Source organism: Lepidochelys kempii, chromosome 13 (assembly GCF_965140285.1).
Source record: "Lepidochelys kempii isolate rLepKem1 chromosome 13, rLepKem1.hap1, whole genome shotgun sequence".
NCBI lineage: Eukaryota > Metazoa > Chordata > Testudines > Cheloniidae > Lepidochelys > Lepidochelys kempii.
In genome coordinates, this window is record NC_136392.1 from 31,550,946 (window position 1) to 31,566,266 (window position 15,321).

The 15,321-nt window shown below is 52.8% G+C and overlaps 1 protein-coding gene across 3 annotated transcripts in view; it reads left to right on the forward strand.

Annotated features, from left to right (window-relative positions):
- Nucleotides 1–15,321, forward strand: part of LOC140897398 (fer-1-like protein 4) — a 160,510-nt gene that overhangs the window by 24,283 nt on the left and 120,906 nt on the right. For 2 of the 3 annotated variants that reach the window (XM_073310003.2, XM_073310006.1), the window contains 3 exons: nt 3,778–3,833; nt 6,887–6,975; nt 8,649–8,748. In XM_073310003.2, coding sequence (XP_073166104.1) covers nt 6,920–6,975; nt 8,649–8,748 — 156 coding nt within the window. In that variant the 5' untranslated portion in view covers nt 3,778–3,833; nt 6,887–6,919. Of the gene's footprint in view, nt 1–891; nt 1,090–3,777; nt 3,834–6,886; nt 6,976–8,648; nt 8,749–15,321 lie in introns of those variants that run through there. The other variant, XM_073310002.1, reaches the window with a different exon arrangement.

Here is a 15,321-nt window from a genome sequence, read left to right on the forward strand (position 1 = left end):
TGATGTCACTCTAAGATTGGATGGGCTTCTGACGCCAAGGGGCCAGGATCCTTTGGTGATGGTTCATACAGCAGTAATCACACTGCACTGCGGCATATCTCGCAGATGGTGGATGATGTCAGGGAACTCAGAAGCATGCTGAAGAAGAAAAGCGTCAAAGTGATTGTCTCTGAGATCCTTCCTAATCCTGTCCCATGGGGGAAGGGAGGCAGAAGAGGCTGGAAGTAGCTATTTCAGCAGTGGAGGGTTTGGGTTTTGCAAATGTGGAATCATCATTGAGTGGGTGTGTTTCCAGTTGGGTCCTGCAGCAATTGGGTCTTGGCCCTGCACTATTTAACATTTTACTCAGTGACCTGGAAGAAAACACAAAATCATCACTGATAAATTTGCAGATGACATAAAAATTGGGAGAATGGTAAATAACAAAGAAGCCAGTCACTGATGCAGATTGCTTGGTAAACTGGGCACAAGCAAACAATCTGTGTCCTAATAGAGTTAAATATAAACATATACATCTAGGAGCGAATAATGTAGGCCTGGAGTAGGGTCCTCAGTGGGCTGGGTGGCCTAGCAATTAACATCCACTCAGTCATGGGGGTAGTGATAGGGGAGCCCCAGCATGCCCACTCTACCGGGCTCAAGGGTCCTAGAAGGGTCAATAGACCCCTGAGCTACCCTCCCTGCATCGCTTCCTACCTCTGCTCCCGGTCCCAGATAAGGAGGCGAGGGGCAGTGGGGCTGAGCGCGGGCCGCTGGGGCAGGAGGGGGCGGGCGAGGGGCGGGCAGGGCCGGGCAGGAGGGGGCGGGCGAGGGGCGGGCCGGGCAGGAGGGGGCGGGCGAGGGGCAGGAGGGGGCGGGCAGGGCCATGTGTACTTTCCGGGAGGGGAGCAGGCGGCCCAACCTGCTGGGCGCGTCCCGGCGGTGAGTCAGCGAGGGACCGGGCCGGGACCGGCCGGGCGCAGCGCAGCGCAGGAGCGGAGCGGGCCGGGGCCGGGGCCGGGGCCAGCAGCATGGCGCTGAGTGTCAGTGTGAAGCGGGTCACGCAGCTGCCGGGGGCCGGGGAGCGGCAGGTGCAGCTCAGCTTCCGAGGTGCGGCGCGGGGCGCGGGCGGACAAACCCCGCGAGGGGCGCAAGCGGAGCCGGTGTCGGGGGGTGTCTGGCTGCCGGGGCGCGGGGGGGGTTGGTAGTCGGGGGCTGCCGGGGCGCAGGGGGGTTGGTAGTCGGGGGGTGTCTGGGCGCAGGGGCGCAGGGGGGGTTGGTAGTCGGGGGGTGTCTGGGTGCCGGGGCGCAGGGGGGGTTGGTAGTCGGGGGCTGCCGGGGCGCAGGGGGGTTGGTAGTCGGGGGGTGTCTGGGTGCCGGGGCGCAGGGGGGTTGGTAGTCGGGGGGTGTCTGGGTGCCGGGGCGCAGGGGGGGTTTGGTAGCCGGTGGGGTCTGGGTTCTGGGGCGCAGGGGAGGGTTGGTGGTCGGGGGGCTGGGTGCTAGAGCATGGGGGGGAGGGGGGTTGGTAGCTGGGGGGGTCTGAGTGCCGGTGGGGGGGGGTTTGGTAGCTGGTTGGGTCTGGGTTCTGGTGCATGGGGATGGGGGTTGGGAGTCAGGGGGGGATCTGGGTGCGGGGGTCGGGGGTTGCAGTGTGCAGGAGGGGATGCTAGTCCGTGGTGGGGAGGCCCCCAGGAGCCAGTGTGCTGTGGGGCTGGGAGGCAATGTGCAGAGGTCTATTATGGGGACAGGCCAGTTTCTATCTTCTGCCCCTGCCCAGGGTTCTGCGCTGCCTGGTTCCCCGCCTCCTCTCGTGGAGAAACCCTCCTGCTCCCAGGCTCTCCTCTAGCTCAGCTGCCCAGTCTCGTCTCCTCAGCGCTCTGGGTCTCAATCCCACCTGCCGCTGAGCGTCAGCAGCCTGGGGTTTGGTGAGGGGCCCTTTGCACCATGGCCAGGGCTCTGGGCAGGGATCTTGCTTCTTTTCTCTTCCGTGCCAGCACCTTGGACTCAGTGTTGGTTTTGGTGCTGCTGGGCTTGGGGTGAGCGTATCTGCAGATTGTGCTGTTTTCTCCCAACTGGCTTTGGAGCTGTACAGTCCCCGGCAGTGGTTCAGCGGCAGAGGAGAGGAGCCAGCACCCCATCTCCTACAACAGCCTGTATCCACTTCCCTGGCAGGGCATGTCCCTGACAGCAGCCTGTCCCCTTACGCCAGCAGGTCTCATCCCCTTACAGCCTTGCCTCCGCTCCCAGCCGGTCTCATCTCCCTGCCGCAGCCCCCTTTCCTTCCCCCTTCCAGCAGGCCATATCCCTCTGGGAAGGCCTGTGGCTTGGTCTGCCCTATGCAGAGTTAGGTCGACATAAGGCTGCTTACGTCAGTGTCCACACCTCAATGCTGCCTCTGCCGACCTAAGACCCCCACTACACTGACCTATGGTGAGAGGCGCAGTACTTCGGTCGATGTGGTTAGGGCGACACAGTGTCTGTATAGACACTGCATTACTTACACTGGCTGTTGGCAGACAGCCCTGGGGTGGGCTGTGGGCTCCAGCTGTGAGCCCCCTACAGGCTGGCAGCTGGAGCCAGAGCCCAGATGTGAAATAATAGCAGCTATGAAACTGACAAAAATGTCAATTTCACGGCTGGTAGGCTCCCTGCTGTGAAATTGAGCCCATGGGGGCTCACACCTCAGGGCTGGGGGAGGGAGGCCAGCCCTGAACTGGCACCTGCCTGACAGCGGGGGGTGGGGGCGTGGGGAGGGCAGATGTGAGCCCTGTGCCTACAGCTGAGGCTGTCAGCCCCAGGGCTCCAGCTGTCAGTGCCCCACAATGCCCCACTTCAGTCGATGAAAGCTCCTGGTGAGGATGGGACAGAAGGAGTATAGCATGGACATGAAGTACCACTGTAATTACTGTGGTGGCTGTACACCGACTTAACTTATGTTGACTTAATTTTGTAGTGCAAACAAGTCCTATGCCCAGTGCTTAAATTCTCATAGAGTATTTCCTGGAGCCCTGGGGCTCAGGGCGTCTGGCCTACTGGGGGTGCTGGAGCTTGGGGCTTCTGCCCTGTGGATTTGCAAATATTTACTGGAGCTTTGCTCCGGACAGCTCCACGTGAATTGAAGCCCTGCCTGGGCCTCATGGCTTGTTCTCTGCAACCCGTCTTGTGCCGATCCCAGCATTTTCCCTCTCTCTCTGCGGCAGTTCTGTAGGCCTGGGTGCTGCAGTGTCTGAGCACAGTGGCTAGCCCTGCACTGCACAGCACCCCAGAGCCGTGGAAATCTTTTAATCATAATGGATGCCCTGTTGCACCATGGGAGCCAATGGATCCTGTGACTCATCTATGGGCTTTCCTGCACAGTAGCCCCATTGGGGAAGCTCACTTAATATGGGCTGCGGGGGGCCCAGGGACCAGGTGGGAGTGATCAGGATCAGCTTAGTGCTGAAGGGAGGAGATGGCAGGGAAACACCCCCAGTATCGAATCTGCCATGGTTCCCTCTGCTGGAAGATGGAGGAGGGGAGCTTCAGCTCCAGCAGGAGTCCCTGGGTCCCCACACACTAGCCAGTACCCACATGCTGCAGCCTGGGACAGCTGAAATGAACATGAGACCCAGTCCTGAGATGTGCTGAGCACTCCAGCACTGGGCCCTTAATGAATTAGGCATAGCTTTGGCATAGCTAAGTGTTCTGGCCTCTCAACTGGCAGATTTTGTATTTCCTGGCAGTTGGGGCCCAGAACCAGGAGGAGGAAACACTGCATGTGACCATTGTCTTAACATTCTGCGTGTGTTGTTTCCCCAGGGTTTATTCAGAAGACGAAGAAGGTTCGCTGTGGCCAGGAAGCTGTCTTCGGAGAGGTAAGGTAGCATGGGACAGCAAGTGTCTTCAGTGTGCGGGGCTAGGCTGAGCCATCTCTTCATATCCTTGGTGAAGCCCTGCCCAGGCTCGCCCTGCGGTGACCAGATGAGCTGGATCTGTAAGGAGCCTGACTCAGTCCTGCTGTCCTGGGGCTCTGAAATGAAGCAAATGGCCAAGAAGGGTTCAGCTCCAGGCAGTCCTTAAGCCCCGCACTGCAACCTCAGGCCCGTGGAGTCCTGGAGCAGGGTGGAGATGGGGTTGCAGGGGTGGGAGGGTGTCAGTTATCATTCAATGGATTTTTGTAAAAGAAAATTACCAAACACAAAAGAATGTCATGGGCTTGGCAAGGAGGTGCAGCTCCTCAACCCCGGCAGCAATGTAGCTGCAGCTCTAGAACAATGGCGTTTCCAGAGGAAAGATCCCAAGTCATTTACAAGCTATAAATAGAGAAATAACCAGCCCGGCTGCCGTGTCCCCAGGCTGGGAGGCTCGCTCCCTGCTGCGGTGCAGATGCACCCCTAGAGACCAGTGCTACTTGCAAGCTGAAGCAAGGGGGACAGTGTCTCCCCTTGCTGTCTCATTGCAGTGCGCTGGGTCTCACTGGGCCGTTGGAGGGGTGTGAAGGAACGCGTCCTTCCCCCTGCAGGTTTGCAGCACGGTCATTGACGCTGACATGGTGACTCTTGGAGGAAGGCGCGGAGGGAAGCACCCGCTGACTTCGATAAGCGCAGGCTTTCTAGTATCCAAGGGCCAGATTTTCATAGGTAGTGAGGCCTTGTAGGTTCTGTCTACACTGCAGTAAGACAGCTGCAGCTGACCCTGTTGGCTGGCTTGGGCTCCTGGAGCTTGGGCTGCGGGGCTGGTTAATTGTGAGGGATGGCTGGGGGGAGGAGATGGGGAGCGAGGGGTGTCCGGCAGAGGGGAAGGGATGGGGAGCGAGGGGTGGCCGGGGGAGGGGATGGGGAGCGAGGGGTGTCCGGCAGAGGGGAAGGGATGGGGAGTGAGAGAGGGGAAGGGATGGGGAGCGAAGGAGAGGAGGGGAGGGGCAGGGGAGGGGATGGGGAACGAGGGGTGGCCGAGAGGAGGAGTTGAGGGGGGCGCGGGTAGGAGAGGCTCTCTCAGTCACACCATGGAAACGGCAGGTGTGGTCCATGGATGTTACAGGCTGCACAGCTGCCCGGCTCCTTAGGGTCAGGTTCTCCCTCTCTCGGGGGCTGTTCACACCCACCTGCCCAGTCCCTGGAGAGCTGGGATCCCAGAGGCGGCTCTGGCCCTGCCTGCACAGTGCTCCAGCCCCTCCTCACCCAGGTCTCTGTGCTGTGAGGGGCGCCTGGAGGTGGGGCGCCGGCCCTGCCCACGCTCCTCTAGGAGGGATGGGCCCAGCAAGCCTTTTCAGTCTGTGGCAGGAACAGCCTCGCTGAGTGCATGAGTTGGCCGGTTCGTGGTGAAAGCGACTCCCCATTGCCCTGGTTCTGCGGGAGGCTGAGGCTCCCAGGCGAGAGAACCCCGAATCTGGCTGTCAGGTGTGGGGAGCGGTGCAACGCAGCCTCCTTTCCGGGTTGGGGAGTCCAGCTGGACCCAGAGCGTCAGAGCGTGGCGGGAAACCTGCTGCTTTGGAAGCTGCACGTTGCCCTGGGGGCCCACAGAGGGAAGCAGGGCGCACAGGGCAGCCGGCCCCTGGCTGGGGAACAGCCTGCCCTGCCCTCTCTCTGTGTGGGCTGCCCTCTCATGCCCAGCACAGTGCTCTGCGGTGGCACTTAGTGACCCCGGGGGGCTGGGCCATGTTCTCAGCACACCTGGAGTCCCTTGGCAGGGCTTTCTGGCTGCTCCTGTTTGTACTTAACATTACTTCCCTCCTGCCTCTCCAGTGTTTGTTATCAAGAAACTGAAAATGCGGAAGGGAGTAATGCTAAATATAGACAGGAGCGGCCAGAAAGCCCTACCCGGGGCTGAGTCCCAGAAGTGTCACTACTGGGACCTGGGGCAAGTTCAGGGTGAGGGTGGCTGACAAGGGGAGGTGGGGAAATGGGTGCACACCCTGTTTTATAGGGTGTAAAGGCGGGGTTTTCAGCCAGAGGGGGGATTCTGCTTGTTTTTACTTTGGGAATTCAGATCTCACCCCACTTTTCCCTGGTAGACTCCAGGGCTGACTGGAGAGCTGGGAGGCTTATGAAATCAGAGACCCTAGGTAAGCACAGCTAAGTGGTGGAGAGAGAGGGAGCTTTAGGCCTAATATTTGAAACACTTTGAACTGAATTTGTTTTTTTTATTGCCTGTTTAATTCAAGTGCCTGAATAAACAGTGTGAAGGAAAGCTCTGTTAAACACTCAGCACCCAGCCCCCTCCAATAAGGCTAAAGAAGTCCCAGTTCACTTCTCTGAGTCCTCCAACTAGACCTCCAGCAAAACCATGGGAACAGGAGACTTGAGACCTAAACAGGGAGAATGTCCGCTGCCCAGAATAGTCAGTCTCCCTCCTCTGTCCCCCCAGCCCATGCCTAGCGCTGCAGGGCCCTGGGGCAGTGCTGGGGGCCAGGTGACCTGGCTCATCCTCCAGTTGGCTCACCTCTCCTTTTCCGCTCTTGGCTGCGGGATGGAATTGGGCTTATTTTGCAATTTATATTTTAGCAATTTTATTTTGTAGCCCCGCAACCCCTCACTAGCTGTCTTTCCACAGGGCCTCACGCCCAGTGGAAGGGCGAGGAGGGGAAGGCAGTGGGTGTCCCAGCTCTCACTTGGAACACATGGGGTCTTCATGTTCTAGGGCTTGGCTAGACCAGGCAAAGAGCTCGAGTCCCTGGAGCTCCTCAGGTGCCCACCACTGAAAGGCTCTACCCCAAAGAAGACTCTGGGGCCGTGAAGCCAATGGGGTGTATATTCTCACTCATCCAGGGGTTTATTACAGAATCTCTCACTAGAGTGGGAGCGTTGGGAGGAAAATAACCCTAGGCCCTAGGAAATGGGGACAAATTGAGAATTAATGGTGATCCCCTGTGTCTGTGAGGTGCTGCAGAAGCTCTGAAAATTCACCGTATGTTTGTGTTTGTTTTTAGCTCTTTCGCTGGCCACATTATGGGAAGCTCATTATGGAAGAGATGCTGCTAGTTAAAGTTTACAACTGCAGTAAAGTTTTCAGTAACAGGTAGGTTCTTGTAAACTGGATGACCTGGGTAAATAGAGGCTGGTTCACCTGACATTAATCCCAGAAAAAATCACGCAAAACCTGATATGGGATGCAGTTGGGAAAGACTGAAAGGATCAGAACATAACGCCAGTGAGCGTGTGTATGTTTTAGGGAACATAGGTCTTGTCAAACAAACTTGATTTTTTTATGAGATTGCAGGTTTGGTTGAGAGAGGCACCCTGGTGATGTCATATACCTCGACTTCTGTAAGGTGCTGGGCTTAGCACCACACAACGGTCTGATTAAAAACTTAACATGGTACAAAATCAATGTAGCACATATTGGATGGGTTGATAATTGGCTAACTGATAGATCTTAAAATGCAATTGTAAATAGGGAATCATCATCTAACGAAGGGGTTTCTAGAGGGGTCTTGTTCTTGGCCCAATGCTCTTGAATATCTTTATGATCAGGAAGAAAATATAAAATCATTGCTGGTAAAGATGGCAGATGACACAGATACTGGCAGAGTGGTATGTAATGATGGGGGCAGATCAGTTATCTAGACTGATCTGGGTTGCTTGGTAACCCAAACAACATACAGTTTATAATATAAGATCATACATCTAGGAGCAAAGAACATAGGTCATGCTTAGAGGATGTGGGACTATCTGGAAAGCAGTGATTCTGAAAAGGACTTAGGGATCACGGTGGATAATTAACAGAACATAAGTTCCCAGTGAGATGTTGTAACTAAAGAATATTGAGTCGGATTAGGGAGGTGGTAGTGACCTCTATATACAACATTTTTGGTGAGCCCATTACTGGATACTGCGCATAGTTCTGCTGTTCAAAAATAATGTTGACACATTGGAAAGGGCTCAGAAAAAAGCTACAAGAATAACCTGAGGCCTGGAAAATCTGCCTTACAGTGAGAGACTTAGGAAGTTCAATCTATTTAGAGAAGATTAAGAGATGGTGTGATCATGATCTCTAAGTACCTGCAAAGAGAGAAGATTTCTGATATCAGGGAGCTCTTTAATCTAGAAGAAAAAGGCATAACGAGATCCAGTGGCTGGAAGCTGAAACTAGATAAATTCAGGCTAAAAATAAGTTCACCAGCAAGGGTAATTAGCCACTGGAACAGCTGACCAAGTGCGTGATGGATTCTCTGTCACCTTCAGATTGGAGGTTTTTAAAAAAAATTCTGCTCTAGCTCAACCACAAAGCATTGGGCTGCTGCAGGAACCTCTGGGGGAAGTTCTCAGGCCTATGCTGTGCCGGAGGTCAGACTAGATCATGGCGGTCCCATCTGGCCTTAACAGCTACAGTTCCTGGTTTTGTAATGTTTGGTTCTGAGATAATCACAACATCCCTGTAATGTCTTTACCCTATCTCTTATTTCTTTCCCCTCCATCTGTTTGTGGGAAGATGTAACACACAGTGTCTTTGTTCTTTGTTCACATACATTAGTATAGGATATAAGAGTATCAAAAGTCAAACCCAAAATTCTATCTCAGGCCTATATACTAACAGACCTCCAGGAAATACTCTGGTAATATTATAGATACAACCACGATGTGAGTTGTCAGGGTGGAGACTGTACGATGAGCTACCTCCTCAGCTCTGATAACTAGCTGAGACTGAAACCACAATGGAATGTTCCCCCTCTGACTGTTGTTTTGTTGTAGACTGCTTGGTACCTTAGTCATCAGCCTTCAGCACCTAGTGACATCTGGACGCCTGACGCTCAGAGAGGCCCTCGTTGACAAGAACCACAGCATCACTGGGGTAAGGCATGTGGTTATCGTAGCATTGGTTAGATGTTAGAAAGCACCAAAGGAGAGAGCACCAGGACACCAGCAGGGTCCCAGATGCACAGCCAGCAAATGTCTGACTTGTTAAAGTTTGTCCTGCTCTCCCGTGCTCTGATTTCCTCATATCAGAAAATATCCAGCAACTCTGTGTAACTTGGTTAAGGCCTCATCCTGTCAGAGATCAAGAACAGTTTAGACAAGACATTATTGGGAATGAGGTACTGAAAAGTCCTGCAGAATGCTGGGCTTGATATGGCCTCGTGGGGTCTTTTCCAAGCCTATTGACTAGGACATTTTTCTATGTGAATATGCACCAAATAACAGTTGTAATGAGACGTTGCTAGAGGCTACTCTGCTGTGCTGTCCTTTATGATCTGAACTGAGGTCATCCCAGGTGCTTCCTGTTGCTCTTGCTGAAATGTGGCTTTTTTGTGGCTCATTAGTTTTCACATTGACAATCTATCATATTAGTTGATACTAAATAGGCCCGAGTGTGTATAAATCCTTGAATTTGCTTAAAGCTGAACCATAGCGCAGGGCTATGAGGTCTTACTAGGCAGCCTGGCCAACCAGGTCAGAGGACTGGGATCTGAGTTAAGGACAGAGAAGCAGAGCTGCATGGAGATGGGGACGTCACTGTGAACCAAGGCCAGAGGCCAGCCCCTCAGCTGATGTAAATCAACACCAGTTTATGCCAGCTGAGGACTGGCTGTTTGTTTTTAAAAATAGAAACAAGTACAAAATTGTAATAGAAAATGATTTTGATTGAAAGAAGTAGAAACGTGGGAATTCTGTTCATTTTCATTCTGGGTCTCTCTGAGACAGACCGTGTGTCCTGGGAGCCAGGGGGGCTCAAAGGAACTAGATGGATGGTGAATTAGAAACACGAGCAATTACAAAGCAAACACAGAGAGGATTTATTAATGTGTCAGTTTCGAGCTGGAAGCTCTGCCAGGGGTGTGGCTCAGTGGTAGCAAAGGTATTCATTTGCGACTGGGAGGCTGGAATGTGGGCAGCCTAATCAGAGAAGTGGCTGGGGAGAAGCTGGGAGGTATCACAATGCGTTGGAGTGTGGGAGCAAATATAGAATGATGAGGCAGCAGCAGAGACAGACACTGAGAAGTTCTTTGAAGCAGATCTGTCTGCCAGATGTGTCGGCACATTGGGAACATCCCGAATGGTTCCCGGGGGACTAAGTAGCCTGCTAAGGCTGATGGGGATCGGCATTGGCTTCTATGGCTCCAGGGTGGGCTGAGCCCCCAGCAAGCCTCAGGCTCAGGAGTGTGGCAATGGCCCCCACTGAGCCTCCATACTACATGGAAGCTCAGGTTCCCAGCAGCCCTTGGGCATCCTGGACTAAGCTCACCACAGTGGAAAACGATAACACAGTTCATAATTTTGCATTCGTTAGCTATGTTTTGGGGTTGGCCCTGGATCTGAGGGAGGGGACCCAGAGATCTGTCTCCTTCTTCTGGCTTTTTTTTGTTACAAATGGTCAAATAAAGAAGTTACACTGCTGGAACTGCATTTAACACGGGGTTTTTATGGAGCCATTATCCATGAACCGCTTGTCCAATTCACTTCTAGCTTAGCAGGGAGATTCTACCCCAGTCCCAGGGCTAATGTAACAATTTGGAGGCTGATGTGACTTTTTGGGTCAATTGTGGTTGCGGAGTAAAATAGCACTTAGATTGGAAACCTAATTGTGGAATACCAGTTGCCACTCCACAACTCGCAGTGCTGCAGAGGAGCAAGATCTCTCCCGCTGAAGTTACAGGCTACGCTTCCTTTGCCTGCAGTAGAACTTTACGTTAACCTCACGTGTCTGGAGATTAGCTCATTTAATTGTTCATTCGATCCTGACTGGCAGGTCCCCTCAGCCAGTGCTAAACAGTCACTCCAAACTTGGGAAAGGCCTACTGCATAAAGATGGGAAATCTCTTCTTGCGCTTGCTGTATAGCAACCTAGATTGTTATGACTCAGGGAAAAATACCTGCTGAGATGGTCTGTGAGATGATTCTGAACCCCGGGCAAGTGAACAGCTGTGGGAGTGAGATTTTCCTCAAAGCAGAACAGCCACAGCCTGATCACCTCTAGACAGAGCGACCTGGAGTATGCTCCCCTTGTTTGTTCACATAGTACATTGCAGTGGTATTGTCAGTGGATATGTGAACCACTGAGTCTCTGATATGGTCCTGAAAAGCGCAGCATTCTTTGTAGATGGCCCAAAGCTCCAGCTCATTGATATGGAATGAGACCTCCTGAGCCATATCTGAAGGGGACAAAAGCGCAACCTTGCAAACTGGACCACCTGCGTGCAAGTGGACATGCAGCCCAAGAGCCTCAGACACGTCCAGACTATCGTGGCAGGCTGAGACTACAGACTGAGGCAAAGCTGCTGAATGGTCTGAAAATGGTCGGTCAGCAGAAATGCTCTCGATATCTTGGAACCTAACAGGGGCCCAAAGAACTCAATGTTCTGAATGGGAGCCAAGGTCGACTTTCCGGTGTTTAACATGAGACCCAGAAGGCCAAGCAAGCACAGCGTGGTGCCGACGTGAGTGAGAACTTCCTTTGTGGCTCTGCCCTTCAGTAACCAGTCATCCAGACATGGGAAGATGTGAATTCCCTCCTTCCTGACCTACGCTGTAGCAACAACCATGCATTTGGTAAAAACCTAGGAGGCAGAAGAGAGGCCAGATGGGAGCACTGTGCACTGAAAGTGGCGCTCTGCCATGACAAATTGAAGGAACTCTTTGTGGCTCAGCAAAATCACCACATGAACCTAGGTGTCCTGATGGTCCAGAGCACAAACCAGTCATTCTGAGACAACGTGGGGAGGGCAGTCGATAGTGTGACCATTTGGAACCTCATGTACCTGATGTATTTGTTGAGGCCGCAAAGGTAGGTAGGTCTCACCCCTCCCTTGGATTTGGGTATCGGGAAGTACCGGGAGTAGGAGCTGTGACTGCAGTGTTGCAACAAGAACCTCCTTCACTGCTCCCAAAGCCACTAGAGAGCAGACCTGCTTGAGGAGCAGTATCTTGTGAGAAGGGTCCCCAGAAGGACGGGGAGGGAGGGTGGGAGGAGGTGTGAAGAGGAACTGGATGGCAGATCCCAATCTGCTGGTGCTTAGGACCCAGCTCTTGGTGGTGATGGAGCCCCAAGCAATGTGAAAGCGGGCCAGCCTGTCCACTGAGGGGGGAAAGGAGGAAGAAGGAGCCAGGGCCAGATTAATCTTTTGTAGGCCCCAGCGTCTGGACCATGGCCCCGCCCCCTGCCTGCTCTGTCCTGAGGCCCTGCCCCTGCTTGGCCTCTTCCTCCTGAGGCCTCCCCGCTGCTTGCACGAGGGGAGGGGGCGGAGAGAAGCAAGCAGCAGGAGGGGGCATAGAGGAGCAAACAATGGGCAGGGCCTTGTGGGGAAGAAGCCGAGTCTCGTGGCCCGCAATCAGCTTACCCTGATGGGCTGCCCGCAGGCCAGAGGTTGCCCACCACCGCGGTACTGGGAAGAGCAATGACTGGAACAGTGCTCTGGACCAAGGAGTCAAAATGGACGCTTGGAGGGTGCCAAGGGAGTGTGTGTGAACTGTCTGAACCCTGAACCTGACTGCTTTCTCCTGTGGTCTCTATCCCTCTTTCTTGGGTTGTCCTATTGCCTCGGATGAGGGAAAGACTGAGCAAACGTGCGCTGTGGATGATACTACTGTTGCTGTTGAATTCCACAGTAGCACCTCTGCGCCTCCAGCATGCACACCCCAGGACCAGAGGGTAGCCCTGGAGTCCCAGAAGGAGTGGAGCATCTCATCGGTCTTGTCCAAAAATAGCGTTTGGCTATCGAAGGGCTAATCCTCGATGGCTTGCTGGACATCGGGGGCAATGCGCGAATTGTGTAGCCAGGAAGCTGCCCTCACAGTGGCCAAGGTGTCCACGATATGTAGCACGGACTGCAAGGACGTCTTAGCCACCAAGCAGCCCTCAGTGACAAATGCCTGAAGTTCCTCTTGGGAGGCCTTGGGCAGCTGGACTGCGAACTTTGACACAGCTGGTCAAGTGATGAAATAGTGCTGAGACAGCGAGACTTGCTGGTTAGCAATTCGCAACTGTAAGGAAGAGGAGGTGTAAATCTTCTGCCCAGGAGATCCAATTGTTTAAAGTCCCTGTCCTTAGAGGTGGACTTGACCCTGCCCTGCTGGACTCTGTTATTCATTGCAGTTCTGACTAGGGAATTTGGGGCCAGATGGGAGTAAAACCCCTCAAATCCCTGTGTGGGAATGAAATAGTGCTTCTCCAGGTGGTATTGAAGTCGGTGCGCTCCAGAGGGCCTTAGCTGGTTCAAGGAGTGCATCACTGATAGGAAGGGTGACTCTCCCTGAGGCGGATGGTTGCAGGATAGCCACTCATTTCTGGTTGGTATCTTTCAAGAATTCTGCTTTGATTCCAAGGGAAGCAGCTACACTACACAAAAGATCTTGGTAGGCCTTAAAGTTCTCCGGTGCCGAAGGGAAGGAAGAGCCAGAGAGTACAGCATTGTCTGGAGATGAAGACGAGACCTTTAAGTGGGCCAGAGCCAGATCCTGTTCCAGGGCTGATGGACCTGGATGGGACGACGACTGTTTTCAGAGTAGCAGCCGTGTTAGTCTGTATTTGCAAAAAGAAAAGGAGTACTTGTGGCACCTTAGAGACTAACCAATTTATTTGAGCATAAGCTTTCGTGAGCTACAGCTCACTTCATTGGATTCATAAAGTGGAAAATGCAGTGAGGATGTTTTATACACACAGACCATGAAAAAATGGGTGTTTATCACTTCAAAAGGTTTTCTCTCCCCCCAACCCACTCTCCTGCTGGTAATAGCTTATCTAAAGTGATCACTCTCCTTACAATGTGTATGATAATCAAGGTGGGCCATTTCCAGGGTTTAACAAGAACGTCTGAGGAACAGTGGGGGTGGGGGGGTAGGAAAAAACAAGGGGAAATAGGTTACCTTGCATAATGACTTAGCCACTCCCAGTCTCTATTCAAGCCTAAGTTAATTGTATCCAATTTGCAAATGAATTCCAATTCAGCAGTCTCTCTCTGGAGTCTGGTTTTGAAGTTTTTCTGTTGTAATATCGCAACTTTCATGTCTGTAATCGTGTGACCAGAGAGACTGAAGTGTTCTCTGACTGGTTTATGAATGTTATAATTCTTGACATCTGATTTGTGTCCATTTATTCTTTTACGTAGAGACTGTCTAGTTTGACCAATGTACATGGCAGAGGGGCATTGCTTGCACATGATGATCACGTTGGTAGATGTGCAGGTGAACGAGCCTCTGATAGTGTGGCTGATGTTATTAGGCCCTGTGATGGTGTCCCCTGAATAAATATGTGGGCACAGTTGGCAACGGGCTTTGTTGCAAGGATAGGTTCCTGGGTTAGTGGTTCTGTTGCATGGTATGTAGTTGCTGGTGAGTATTTGCTTCAGGTTGGGGGGCTGTCTGTAGGCAAGGACTGGCCTGTCTCCCAAGATTTGTGAGATTGATGGGTCGTCCTTCAGGATCGGTTGTAGATCCTTGATGGTGCATTGGAGAGGTTTTAGTTGGGGGCTGAAGGTGACGGCTAGTGGCATTCTGTTATTTTCTTTGTTGGGCCTGTCCTGTAGTAGGTGACTTCTGGGTACTCTTCTGGCTCTGTCAATCTGTTTCTTCACTTCCGCAGGTGGGTATTGTAGTTGTAAGAATGCTTGCTAGAGATCTTGTAGGTGTTTGTCTCTGTCTGAGGGGTTGGAGCAAATGCAGTTGTATCGTAGAGCTTGGCTGTAGACAATGGACCGTGTGTTGTGGTTTGGGTGAAAGCTGGAGGCATGTAGGTAGGAATAGCGATCAGTAGGTTTCCGGTATAGGGTGGCGTTTATGTGACCATTGCTTATTAGCACTGTAGTGTCCAGGAAGTGGATCTCTTGTGTGGACTGGTCCAGGCTGAGGTTGATGGTGGGATGGAAATTGTTGAAATCATGGTGGAATTCCTCAAGGGCTTCTTTTCCATGGGTCCAGATGATGAAGATGTCATCAATATTGCGCAAGTACAGTAGGGGCATTAGGGGATGAGAGCTGAGGAAGCGTTGTTCTAAGTCAGCCATAAAAATGTTGGCATACTGTGGGGCCATGCGGGTACCCATAACAGTGCCGCTGATTTGAAGGTATACATTGTCCCCAAATGTGAAATAGTTATGGGTGAGGACAAAGTCACAAAGTTCAGCCACCGGGTTTGCCGTGACATTATCGGGGATAGTGTTCCTGATGGCTTGTAGTCCATCTTTGTGTGGAATGTTGGTGTAGAGGGCTTCTACATCCATAGTGGCCAGGATGGTATTTTCAGGAAGATCACCGATGGATTGTAGTTTCCTTAGGAAGTCAGTGGTGTCTCGAAGATAGCTGGGAGTGCTGGTAGCATAGGGCCTGACGACTCTGAAGGCTCTGCAGGGAGGAGGACTGCTGGTGCCAGGCCTGCAGGACTGAGGAGCATCCCAGGGAATCCATGGAGGCCACTGACATGGATAAGGCATTG